General features: G+C 45.0%; 2 protein-coding genes across 2 annotated transcripts in view; both read right to left on the bottom strand.

The window, feature by feature from the left end:
- Nucleotides 1–12,793, bottom strand: part of LOC138670522 (transmembrane channel-like protein 2-A) — a 111,143-nt gene that overhangs the window by 10,916 nt on the left and 87,434 nt on the right. The gene's annotated exons all lie outside the window — the stretch shown is intronic.
- On the bottom strand, nucleotides 4,790–7,144 carry LOC138657516 (uncharacterized). The gene is made up of 3 exons (XM_069745293.1): nucleotides 6,231–7,144; nucleotides 5,359–5,747; nucleotides 4,790–4,793 (listed from the first exon to the last, which is right to left on the bottom strand). The coding sequence occupies exons 1-3, from the start codon at nucleotides 6,672–6,674 to the stop codon at nucleotides 4,790–4,792; spliced, it is 837 nt and encodes a 278-aa protein (XP_069601394.1). The 5' UTR covers nucleotides 6,675–7,144.

Consider the following 12,793-nt stretch of genomic DNA (forward strand, 5'->3'; position numbering starts at 1 on the left):
TAGGATGTTGAGGCACGGTGGGCACTTCGGGATCTGTGTCGGTGTCGAATGCCTCGTGCTGTCGGCGGTGGCGCTGTCTCTTTGCCTCTGTGAAGGAAAAAAAAAAAAAGGTCTTTTGGCATATATGGCAACACTTGCTGCCGTGGGAGGGGGGGGGGGGGAAAGAGGGGACCTGCCACCAAATCCTGAACACATTATTGTGGGAACCTACTAGGTTGTTCAGCTGTTGACCCAGAGGGCACACGGACATGTGAGGCGGGGTGGGAAGCCTTGTGGCTGCGGCGCTGTGTCTTTGCCTCTGTGAAGGGAAAAAAAAAAAAAGGTCTGTTAGCATATATGGCAACACTTGCTGCCGGGGGGGGGGGGGAAAGAGGGGACCTGCCACCAAATCCTGAACACATTATTGTGGGAACCTACTAGGTTGTTCAGCTGTTGACCCAGAGGGCACAAGGACATGTGAGGCGGGGTGGGAAGCCTCGTGGCTGCGGCGCTGTGTCTTTGCCTCTGTGAAGGGAAAAAAAAAAAAAGGTCTGTTGGCATATATGGCAACACTTGCTGCCGGGGGAGGGGGGGGGGGGAAAGAGGGGACCTGCCACCAAATCCTGAACACATTATTGTGGGAACCTACTAGGTTGTTCAGCTGTTGACCCAGAGGGCACACGGACATGTGAGGCGGGGTGGGAAGCCTCGTGGCTGCGGCGCTGTGTCTTTGCCTCTGTGAAGGGAAAAAAAAAAAAAAGGTCTGTTAGCATATATGGCAACACTTGCTGCCGGGGGGGGGGAAAAGAGGGGACCTGCCACCAAATCCTGAACACATTATTGTGGGAACCTACTAGGTTGTTCAGCTGTTGACCCAGAGGGCACACGGACATGTGAGGCGGGGTGGGAAGCCTCGTGGCTGCGGCGCTGTGTCTTTGCCTCTGTGAAGGGAAAAAAAAAAAAAAGGTCTGTTAGCATATATGGCAACACTTGCTGCCGGGGGAGGGGGGGGGGGGGGGGGAAGAGGGGACCTGCCACCAAATCCTGAACACATTATTGTGGGAACCTACTAGGTTGTTCAGCTGTTGACCCAGAGGGCACACGGACATGTGAGGCGGGGTGGGAAGCCTCGTGGCTGCGACGCTGTGTCGTTGCCTCTGTGAGGGAAAAAAAAAAAAAATTTTTTTTACATAAATGGCAACAGTCACTGCAGGTGGGGGGGGGGAATAGGGGACCTGCCACCAGATTCAAATCACATTATTGTGGGAACCTACTAGGATCTGTAGGCACGGAGGGCAAGTCTGGATCTGAGTCCGTGTCAAAGGCCTGGTACACTCGACGGCGGCGCTGTGTCTTTGCCTCTGTGAAGGGAAAAAATAAAAAATTTTTTTTTACATAAATGGTAACAGTGACTGCAGGTGGGGGGGGGGGAGGGTACCTTCCAACAAATCATAATCACATTATTGGGTGAACCTACTGGGTTGTTGAGCCGTTGACCCGGAGGGCACAGCAATATCTGAGGTGGTGTGGGATGCCTCGTGGCGGCGACGCTGTCTCTTTGCCTCTGTGAAGGAAAAAAAAAAAAAAAAGGTCTGTTAGCATAGCACCATAGCAGGGCCACATAGTGCTCTGCACCATTCATTATTGCACCATAGCATGGCAAAAAAGTGCTCTGCACCATTCATTATTGCACCACAGCAGGGCCACATAGTGCTGTGCACCGTTCATTGTTGCACCACAGCAGGGCCACCTAGTGCTCTGCACCGTTCATTGTGGAAACACAGCAGAGCCACATAGTGCTCTGCACCGTTCATTGTGGAAACACAGCAGAGCCACATAGTGCTCTGCACCGTTCATTGTGGAAACACAGCAGAGCCACATAGTGCTCTGCACCGTTCATTATTGCACCATAGCAGGGCCACATAGTGCTCTGCACCATTCATTATTGCACCATAGCATGGCAAAAAAGTGCTCTGCACCATACATTATTGCACCACAGCAGGGCCACATAGTGCTCTGCACCGTTCATTGTGGAAACACAGCAGAGCCACATAGTGCTCTGCACCGTTCATTATTGCACCACAGCAGGGCCACATAGTGCTCTGCACCATTCATTATTGCACCATAGCAGGGCCACATAGTGCTCTGCACCTTTCATTATTGCACCATAGCAGGGCCACATACACACCACATACACACCCAATTAACCCTTCGGCGTGCAATACTTTTGGGTACCTGCGTACTCACCACTGCGGATCTCGCGGCGAAGCTCCTGCAGGCGCGCTGGGCTTTTGGATTTAAGATCGCCCCATTTCTTCACAATCTGGGCCTTACTTCTGGTTATCCCAAACTGCTTCCTGAGGCCCTCAGACACCACACGTACGACTTCATCCTTGTGCTGGTTGCGGTGCAGCACCAGCCCTGTGGTTTCGTAACGCATCCGATCCATAGTGCTAATCATGAACTTTAGCTCTGGGACACCCATAGGAGAATCACGTCGCCTGGCAGCCATTTTAAGGATGTCAGGGAAGCAAAGCAAGGTAGCGCAGGCACGCAGGAACGTTGTAACGTCATCACGCCGTCATATACCACGACCGCACATTACGTGCCGCACCGGCGTAATATCTACATCGTTCGAGCGTCATTTACTATGTGCGTTCCTTCTGTCACTCTCAGACGTCACAAAAGTGACGCTGTCCATAAACGGCAACGCTATAGCGATGCGGATCGCGCGGGAGAAATGCATAGTTAAGGACTTCCTCTGGGCGTGGTTAGGTGCTGCTTTATAGCGTCTTTTTATCTGTAATGGCTGGAAGACAGAGATCTGCCCCTTTGGGGCACACCGAGCTCCGGTTTTTGGTACATCGCATGGATGCCCTTGATTATGAATGCCAGAAGACTATCCCAGCACACCCGAACCAACATAAGCAGGAGGTGCTGCGTCGCATTGGGAAAATGCTGGATAGGAGGTTTGGCGTCCGCCGGAGTGCGCAGCAGTTGCGTAAGAAATGGGCCGACCTCCGCCACAAAAATCCACACCTTCTGGCTGAGTTGCGTGCGGAGACAAGGCGAGGCAAGTACCAGTATGGGGGAATTGGGCGATGCACGCTTTTATGAGGAGGTTGGCCACCCTGCGCGCTATTTTTTTTTGGGGGGGCTCTGGAATCCCTGTTCTTTGTTTTTAAAACATTGCTTTTCTTTCATTTATGTGTAGAGAGAAGGCGACGGCAACACAGACCTGCCATTGCTGCCAGTTGTCCTTCATCCACCAACAGCATCAGGCCACAGCCCGGGACCTCACGTAAGTGTACCATCACTCATAGAAATGTAATTATAGCATAGGTGACATAACAGTGTAGCGTACATATTGCATACATTATCCTGCGCGAACAGTGCCCGGAGGGGAAATAATGGCAGCTAATCAGTAGACGCGCACAGCCGTGATGCTCTTCTAGTACTGCGGCATACACACCGTGCCGCACATAATATGTAGCACACACAGCGCGACGCGCACACAACGACGTACACACCGTGCCGCACACAGTACCACGTACACATCGTACGGAGCACACAATATGGGGCACACACAGTACTACACATATAAAAGACAAGCTTCTCTGTTACAACTTCTCCAAATGCTGCTGGAAAACACGATCAGAACACAGCGTTCATTAGACTTTTTTGACTAATTAAAGCAGGAACCGTATTGGTTGCAATGATTCCCTTTGCTCTGCACTTGGTTTAGAACATACAGTATAGGAATGTCTAAACATTTTTTTTGTTTCATTTATGTGTAGAGAGAAGGCGTCGGCAACAGGCACCTCTCATTGAGACAAGCTCTCCTTCATCCGCCACCAGCGGCAGCCCAGAGCCCGGGACCTCTACATCTTTATTGACCATGCAGCCTCGCACCCCAACACCACCCTCAACACCTCCCTTCCGGCCCTCATTTTCCACCCCCGGGTCGGCGGACTTCTCCCCAGAAGCTACCATACGTAAGAGACCAAAACAGCGAGCGCTTTGCAACGGCGTGTTCCATAGTTAACCAGATCTGTTATTATTTCCTTTTAGCTGTTGCAGCAGTGGCCAGATGTCATGGATGGGAACTAAGCAGTAGTGGTTCTGGCAACGAAGAACCGGTGTCCCTTCTCCGTAAGTATTAAGATAATACGAGTGGATATCTCGGTGGAATGTCACAATTGACAACTGAAACTGTAAAATTTAATTTAAAAACAAAATGCCCTGTGTGCCCGGACCAAATAGAAATTTACAACACACTCAATTTGGTCCAGCAACAGAGGTCAATATGTATTTTCAGCGGAATCACCATCAGTTCTCCAACCTCTTCTATCCACAGAACTGCCCACCGTGACAGAGCTCCTGGCCAGACAACTACGCCTGGAGCGTACAGCAGCGCTCCTGCAGCAGACAGCAGCGCTCCTCCAGGCTCAAGTACAGCAGCAGGGTGTGACGCTGCGACACCTGTTAGACCGTGGCAGAAGATAATTTGTTTTTTATTGTTTTTTTTTTGTTATGTTATGTTTTGGAGTTAGATTATTACATATAAAGAAATAGTTACCTTACCTTAGAAAAAAAAAATTTCTCATTATTTAATATTTATGGAGCTATAAGGGTTTACAACACCATTTTTTAGGCATCTCATCACATTTAAGTAATTTACAGAGGTTTATATGATTGAAAACACGATTCTGTGTGGGTACACCATTGTTTGTGTGCATGGCAGAGCTTGGAATGGAAGGAAGTCGCCATTTGACTTTGGAATGCAATATAGACCGACCGCTATAACGTACTATCTAAAATGAACAATCAACAATAATGGGAGAAATAAATACAATTTAATTTTATTACACAAAAGACAGTGACCTACTCGCAAATTTACATTGTGGACACGAAAGCATAACATACATATTGTTGAGTAAACAGCAAAGCAAAAAAAAATTTTTTTTTTATACGGCGTGATCCTGCCAGGGTACAGCTCCAGAACCATTAAAGTACTGACAGTATTTTTCTCGACAGTCCCTTGCATCGTCTGCCTGTCTGCCAGATCCGAGTGCTTGAAGAGCTGTTAAATTATCAGGTTGTGTACGCCATTCCCCGGGCACAATATCTCCGGTTCTTGGGTCCACTGCATCAATAAACGAAGGAGGAGAATAGGAGCTCGTATCATGACGTCTCAGGAAATTATGGAGCACACAGCATGCCAAAACCACAAAGTCTATAGACGGCAGCTTCAAGTTGATAGCTGTGTGGAACACTCTAAACCGATTAGCCATAATCCCAAAGGCATTTTCAACTACACGACGGGCCCTCGACAACCGGTAATTATAGATTCGGCGCACCGGTGTGAGTGTTCTCTGCGCAAATGGCTTCAGCAAATGTGGATGAAGAGGGAAAGCTTCATCAGCGATGAAAACAAAATTGAGGTTTGCTTTTGTGTCTTCATTTATTGGCAACTGCAGTTGATTGTTCCTCAAGCTTTCCCCAAATGAAGTGTGATCAAAAACTCCACCGTCGGAGACTCGACCATTCATGCCAACATCCACATCTACGAACTCATAGTTTGCATTGACAAGGGCCATGAGGATCACACTGAAATATCCTTTGTAGTTGAAAAAAAAGGATCCAGAGTTGGCTGGTTGTGTGATGCGCACATGCTTTCCATCTAATGCACCACCGCAGTTTGGAAACTGCCACAGCTGATCAAAATCGGAAGCAATCTTCTTCCAGTCCTCCGCCGACTTGGGAAACTGCAGGATGAGAAGGAAACATGTACAAATTAGGTCAAATATATTGTTGTGCACATACACTCTCATGTGGACATCCTAGAGAGATTGACGCATAGTTTTGATTAGTATAACAAAGTCAACAATCCTGAATATGCAGGCAGCCAATTTAGGAAACGGCTTCACTGACTGAGAGGGGGTGCAAAACAATATATCGAAATAATATAGCCTATTAAATTACGTTGGGAGCAGCAAATAAAAGAAGGGTGGCGCAGGATTGGAGCAGCACATATCAGAATGGAGCCGCAAAATGTGAGCAGCACATGTCAGAATGGAGGCGCAGGATCGCAGCAGCACATGTCAGAATGGGGGCACAGGATGGGAGCAGCTCATGATAGGATGGAGAACAGATACCAATAGAAATGTGCGCCGCCAGGCCGTAGAACGGGTTACATAGCTAGTATAATATATCGACATAACACAGCAGCCCAAATTAAATAGTAGTACCTCCATATAATGCCTTAAGCTCTGCACAATGGCCGCGCATGTCTCCGGAATCACAACGCTGAGGAAAGGTCTGGAAACAGCTGCGGAAAACTGCAAATCCTGAAGAGACCTTCCTGTAGCCAGGAACCGCAGTGTCACCGCCAACCTTTCATCCACGGGCACGGCTGCACGCATCGGCGTATCACTCCTTTGTATGAGTGGCGTAACAGCAGACAGTATTATCTTGAATGATTCCTCTGACATCCTAAGGTAGTTTCGGAAATCATGTGGATTATTATCACGTAACTCTCTTATGAGACCCATGTGTGACAATGTGGATCTTTTCTGCAGCCAGCTCCGGGTCCACATGCGACGTTTTCGTTTAGGACGTCTCTCCTCTTGGAGACGTGCTGCCTCAAACACCAGGGCAGCAGCAACAACAGAACTCTCATCGGAAGTGAGCATAGTTCCTAAAAAGAAAACAAACGTACAATAAATACACGTGCTTACAAAACAATGTTTTGACCATTGATCTAATAACTATATTACTACTGGCATAAACGGGGCAGTGAACCATGCTACAGCTCGATCTGAAAAAGGATTAATTAATTGGGCCACGCTACAGCTGTGTACCTGAGGCTCTCTGGCCTTCTACCCTACTCTCCATAAAGGAACAATCGACCACGCTCCAGCGTTTATCCCCGTTGAAGCGCAACATCTGCTACGCTGTAGCGTTATACATACCTCTTGCCGTAAAAGTCTGTATAGTAGTTATCAAAGTCCAGGGAATCCAGCGAATTTAGGAGTTCTGTTTCCAGCACGTGCTCCAGAGAGAAATGAAGAGAGCGCTCGACAGCTCCGGTTTTATCCGCTGGGAACAATAGTCCTTTGTCTGTCGAATGAGCGCACAGTATTGTACCGCCCAATCGGCACACAGGAGGTGGAGAATTTAGCGCTCCTACGTAGCCAGCTCCTCCGCCCTTTACATCGTATACAATATCGTGCACACCTTTGTTACACCATGCGATCATGCCGCCACAGCGGGACACTAGACGACGAAAGAAAGTTTCAAACGATGTCCTACGACGTACGATTCACAGCGGGGTCCCTGATCGCAGGAGCGTGTCACACGCTGCGATATCGTACCTATATCGCTCGAACGTCACAAATCGTGCCGTCGTAGCGATCAAAATTGCACTGTGTGACGGTACCTTAAGTGAAAAAGTAAAAAAGTTGTATAAAACTTGTAAAAAAAAACAAACTAAAAAAAGTGCACACAAATCACGAAAAGCCATTTCACAACTCAAAATGCAGCGTTTGTGATAAGACAAAAAATAAAATAAATAAATAAACATAATTAGTATTGCCGCATCTTAATGACCCGCTCTATAAAACTGGTATGTTATTTTTTCCGTATGGAAAACGATGTAAAAAAATTTAAAAAAAAATGTAAAAATGTTGCTTTTTCATCATAGTGACTCACAAAAAAGTGAATAAAATGCGATCAAAAAGTCATACATAAAAAAAATGTCATAAATGAAAATGCCAAAATATCCCTCAAAAAACAAACCCTAATATGGCTCATTCAACAAAAAAAATAAAAAAGTTACAGCTCTCAGAATATGAAAAAAAAACAAATTCAATTTTGTAAAATATTGTGTTTAGTGTGTGAAAATAGAAAAGCATAAAAAACAATATAAATCTGGTATCCCTGTAATTGTAACGACCCAATGAACAACTAGATCTTATCACTTTTACTGCTTGGTGAACGGTGCAAAAAATAAAATATAAAAGCTGAATAGCTGTTTTTGTCCATTCTGTGTATATGAAATCTGAATAAAAAGCGATCAAGAAATACCCCAAAATGGTACCAAAAAAATCTGCAACTCGTCCCACAAAAAGCAAGCCCTCATACAGCTCTGTCCGACAAAAAATAAAGTTACAGCTCTCAGACTATACTTTTTATAGGAGAAAAGGAGAAGTTCACCCACGCCCATTGCTGGATTTTTCTCCTTTCTGCTGTGCATCATTTGGCTACTCCACCAGATCCGTGTAAGGCGTTGGCTGACTTAGGGGAGTCGATTTGAAGGCTTGGAAAGCTGACTAGGTTTTTTTAAAAGCATTTTTACTGTCTGATAACAGCAAAACCTAAAAAAAGATAGTAGGGATAGAAAAGTATTATGTACCCCAAAATTTTACCAATAAAACCCCTAACTCATCCAACACAAAACCAACCCCATCAGGTCCATTATTTGTCACTGGAACTATAGGGGGTTCCAATATTACTGTTAGAACAAAGACTCTGGAAAAGTGACATGGCTCCCACCTGATCAAATAAAATCCAGTGATATTCTGCCCTCCCAAATCCAAATGCCCCTCACTTTCTGAGCCCCCCTGTGCTTAAAACACAGTAAGCAGCCACATGTTTGGCATTATTGTAATGGAGAAAAGGCACTTAATTAACAGGTGTGTATCGCCAGAAGCACAAGTTGGGCACTATGTATGGGGGCACTAGAATATATGGGGGCTCTACACTGTATGGAGACACAATGTGTGGGTCCTAGACTGGCAGATTTGCAATTCTCCAGAAAAGAAGCCTGGCTTGGATGTTACAAAATAGTCACTGCAGCCATAGATGAATTCATTGAGAGGTACAGTTTCTACAATGGGGTCACTTTTGGGGTTTTTCTGCTGTGCTGGCACCTTTGGGGCTCTGTAAATGTCTCCTGCAAACTTTGTCTATTGAAAATGCCGTTGTCACACCGACAGAGGCATTTAACATGTGCTTCCGGAAATCACGCTAGAAATCCGCTCACCGGTGACCCCGTCTCATGATTGCGGGTCACCGGTGGGTTGGCATGTCAACCAGAGGTGACCTGGAGACCTCTATGGTTGTCACTGCCAGCTTGTTGTGAGCGCTGCCTAGTGGTTGGCGCTCATAGCAATGGACTAATTCAGCTACATATAGGCGAACTGATCATCGCCTGTATGTAGCTGAGCTGATGGAGTTATGGCAGCTTCTAGTCTCTCATGGAGACTATTGAAGAATGCCAAAAGTAAAAATAAGTTTTTAAAAATGTAAAAAAAAATAAAAAAATATATAAAAGTTCAAATCACCCACCTTCGCCCCATTCAAAATAAAACAATAAAAAAAAAATCAAACATATACATATTTGATATCGCCTTGTTCAGAATCGCCCGATATATATCAATAAATACAAATGATTAACCTGATCACTAAACGGCGTAGCGGGAAAAAAAGTCAAAACGCCAGAATTAAGTTTTTTTGGTTGCTGCAACATTGCATTAAAATGCAATAACGGGTGATCAAAAGATTGTATCTGCACCAAAATGGTATCATTAAAAATGGACTCATATAATAATAATACATAAAACTGTAATCTTTATTAATAATATAGAAAAAGACAATAACACACACAAAGGCCCTAAGCCTGCAAACAAAGTGATTGGATGCTGTGTAATATAATATACTCCTATATGGCCCTAATGGGCCCTATTAAACCCTTCCTACAAGCGGAGGTTGGCACCCTAGCTTGTACGCAAAATGGAGCCCCCGCTCACCGATGGCTGACCCTAGATGCACCCTAATAATCCCTAAATAGGTATAGGGTGCAACTGGTACCAACCAAATGACCTTAAGCCAAAACATAATGCCGTGGTGATAAGAAGAATTGAAGAGGTGACGAGAGTGAACTTGATAAAACGATGTCCTCAAAACCAACACCCTGATAATATTACCGAGCCAATCCTATCTGAAATCCGGATAATGAGCAGCAAGCCTCTACGCATTTCCCTTCCATAATGTAAGTTCATCAGGAGGCAGATGGATAGGCCCGTGTCTAAGGATAGCAGGACATGGGCCTATCGTTAGATAGTTTCAAATAAGATTCCACTCATGCTTTGTTTACAAGTTTGGGAAAAGTGCAATATGGGTTTAGTGCAAATTTTATTATCTGTGTAAGCATTTTCATGGAGCCTGAGGTTGCAATCCTACTTCAGTGTTTATCTACTACATTATGCTGCATGGTATGCTGTCCTGAATTTTTACAGACAGTAAATGAGATTTAACCATGGATTGCACTAAAGGTACCGTCACACTCAGCGACGCTGCAGCGATATAGACAACGAGCCGATCGCTGGAGCGTCGCTGTTTAGGTCGCTGTAGAGACGTCAAACACAGCAACTCCAGAACGATGCAGGAGCAATCCAGTGACGTAACGGCGACTCGCTTATCGTTCTCGCTGGTTGTTAGCTCCATGTAAAACGTTGCTGGCATCGTTGCTTTTGATGTCAAACATGACGATACACGCCGACCAGGCGACGAAATAAAGTTCTGGACTTCTAGCTCCGACCAGTGATGGCACAGCGGGATCCAGATCGCTGCTGCATGTCAAACACAACAAGATCGCTATCCAGGACGCTGCAACGTCACGGATCGTTGTGGTTCTCGTTGCAAAGTTGCTGAGTGTGACGGTACCTTAAGAGTTAAGTGAGGTATCTTTTTGCATTATCTGAGGCTTGCTGTTCACTATCCGGATCTCAAATAAGATACCACTCATTTTTTTTTTTTGCAAGCTTTAGAAAAGTGCAATATGGGATCAGTGTAATCTTTATACTCTGTGTAAGCATTTCCTGGGAGCATGAGGCTACAACCCCACTTCAGTGTTTATCTACTTCATTTTGCTGCATATGATGCTGTCCTGATTTTAGTTGGACAGTAATTAGGAGGTTTAACCCTTGATTGCACTAAGCGTTAAAGGGACTCTGTCACCTGAATTTGGAGGGAACGATTTTCAGCCATAGAGGCGGGGTTTTGAGGTTTTTGATTCACCCTTTCCTTACCCGCTGGCTGCATGCTGGCTGCAATATTGGATTGAAGTTCATTCTCTATCCTCCGTAGTACACGCCTGCACAAGGTAATCTTGCCTTGTGCAGGCGTGTACTATGGAGGACAGAGAATGAACTTCAATCCAATATTGCAGCCAGCATGCAGCCAGCGGATAAGGAAAGGGTGACTCAAACACCCAAAAACCCCGCCCCTATGGCTGAAAATTGTTCCCTCCAAATTCAGGTGACAGAGTCCCTTTAAGTGTGGGATCTGTTCTTACTATGAGACTTGTTATTCAGTATCCAGATCTCAGATAAGATTTCACTCATGTTTTGATTACAAGCTTGAGAAAAAGCACAATATGGGATTAGTGCAATCTTTATAATCTGTGTAAGCATTACCAGGGAGCCTGAAGCTACTACCCTACTTCAGTGTTTATCTTCCACATTATGCTGCATGTGATGTTGTCCTGATTTTAGATGGACAGTAAATGGGATTTAACCCTTGATTGCACTAAGAGTTAAGTGGGGGAACTGTTTGCACTTTCTGTCCCTGTCACTCACTAACGACATTCCGTACACATGTGGGTTCCTTTCTCTCTTCTCTACACTGTTGTAGAACAGGGAGGGTGAGCATGTAAGGGCTAGTCGACGGGAGCCGGGGCGCCACATTGCATTTAAGTCTAGAGTGCCAACCTCCGCAGCCAGGTAGGGACAGTAGTATCAGGGTGAATGGAGGGAGGATCAGCTTTGGCTTTTTTTCATCCCCCCACCCCTGAATTAGTTAAAAAAATCCGGTTTATCTTTTATTGTTATTTTTTATTTTGATTGCTGTTGTTGTGTGGCTTGGTAATATTAGCAGGGTGTTGGTTTTGAGGACATCGTTTTATTGAGTTCACTCTCTTCACCCCTTCATTTCTTCTTATCACCACGGCATTATGTTTTGGCTTTAGGTCATTTGGTTGGTACCAGTTGCACCCTATACCAATTTAGGGATTATTAGGGTGCTTCAAGGGTCGGCCGTCGGTGAGCGGGGGCGCCATTTTGCGTACAAGCTAGGGTGCCAACCTCTGTAGGTAGCAAGGGTTTAATAGGGTCCATTAGGGCCATATAGGGGTATTTTATATTACACAGCATCTAATCACTTTGTTTGCAGGCATAGGGCCTTTGTGTTATTGTATTTTTCTATATTATTAATAAAGATTACAGTTTTAGGTATTATTATTATTATGTGAGGCTGTCTAAGCTAATACCGGTATATCCTTTTTATAGTTTATCTTTAAAAATGTCAGCTCAGCACACATAAAGTAAGCCCTCACCCAACCCAAGATCACGCAAAATGGTATCGGAAAATGGCGCTGCTTTTTTTTTAACAAAGTTTGTAATTTTTTTTCACCACTTAGAAAAAACCTAGACATGTTTAGTGTCTATGAACTCATAATGACCTGGAGAATCATAATAGCAGGTCAGTTTTAGCATTTAGTGAACTTAGTAAAAAAGCCAAAAAAAAACAAGTGTGGGATTGCACTTTTTTTGCTATTTCCCGTTTTCTAGTACACGACATGGTAAAACCAATGGTGTCATTCAAAAGTACAACTCCTCCTGCAAAAACAAACCATCATATGGCCATATTGAAAAATAAAAAAATGGCTCTGGGAAGAATGGGAGCAAAAATTGAAAACGCAAAACTGAAAATACTTCCAGTTATGAAGGGGTTAAGGTCAAAATTGGTTCAG

This window comes from Ranitomeya imitator, chromosome 1 (genome assembly GCF_032444005.1).
Source record: "Ranitomeya imitator isolate aRanImi1 chromosome 1, aRanImi1.pri, whole genome shotgun sequence".
Classification (NCBI taxonomy): Eukaryota; Metazoa; Chordata; class Amphibia; order Anura; family Dendrobatidae; genus Ranitomeya; species Ranitomeya imitator.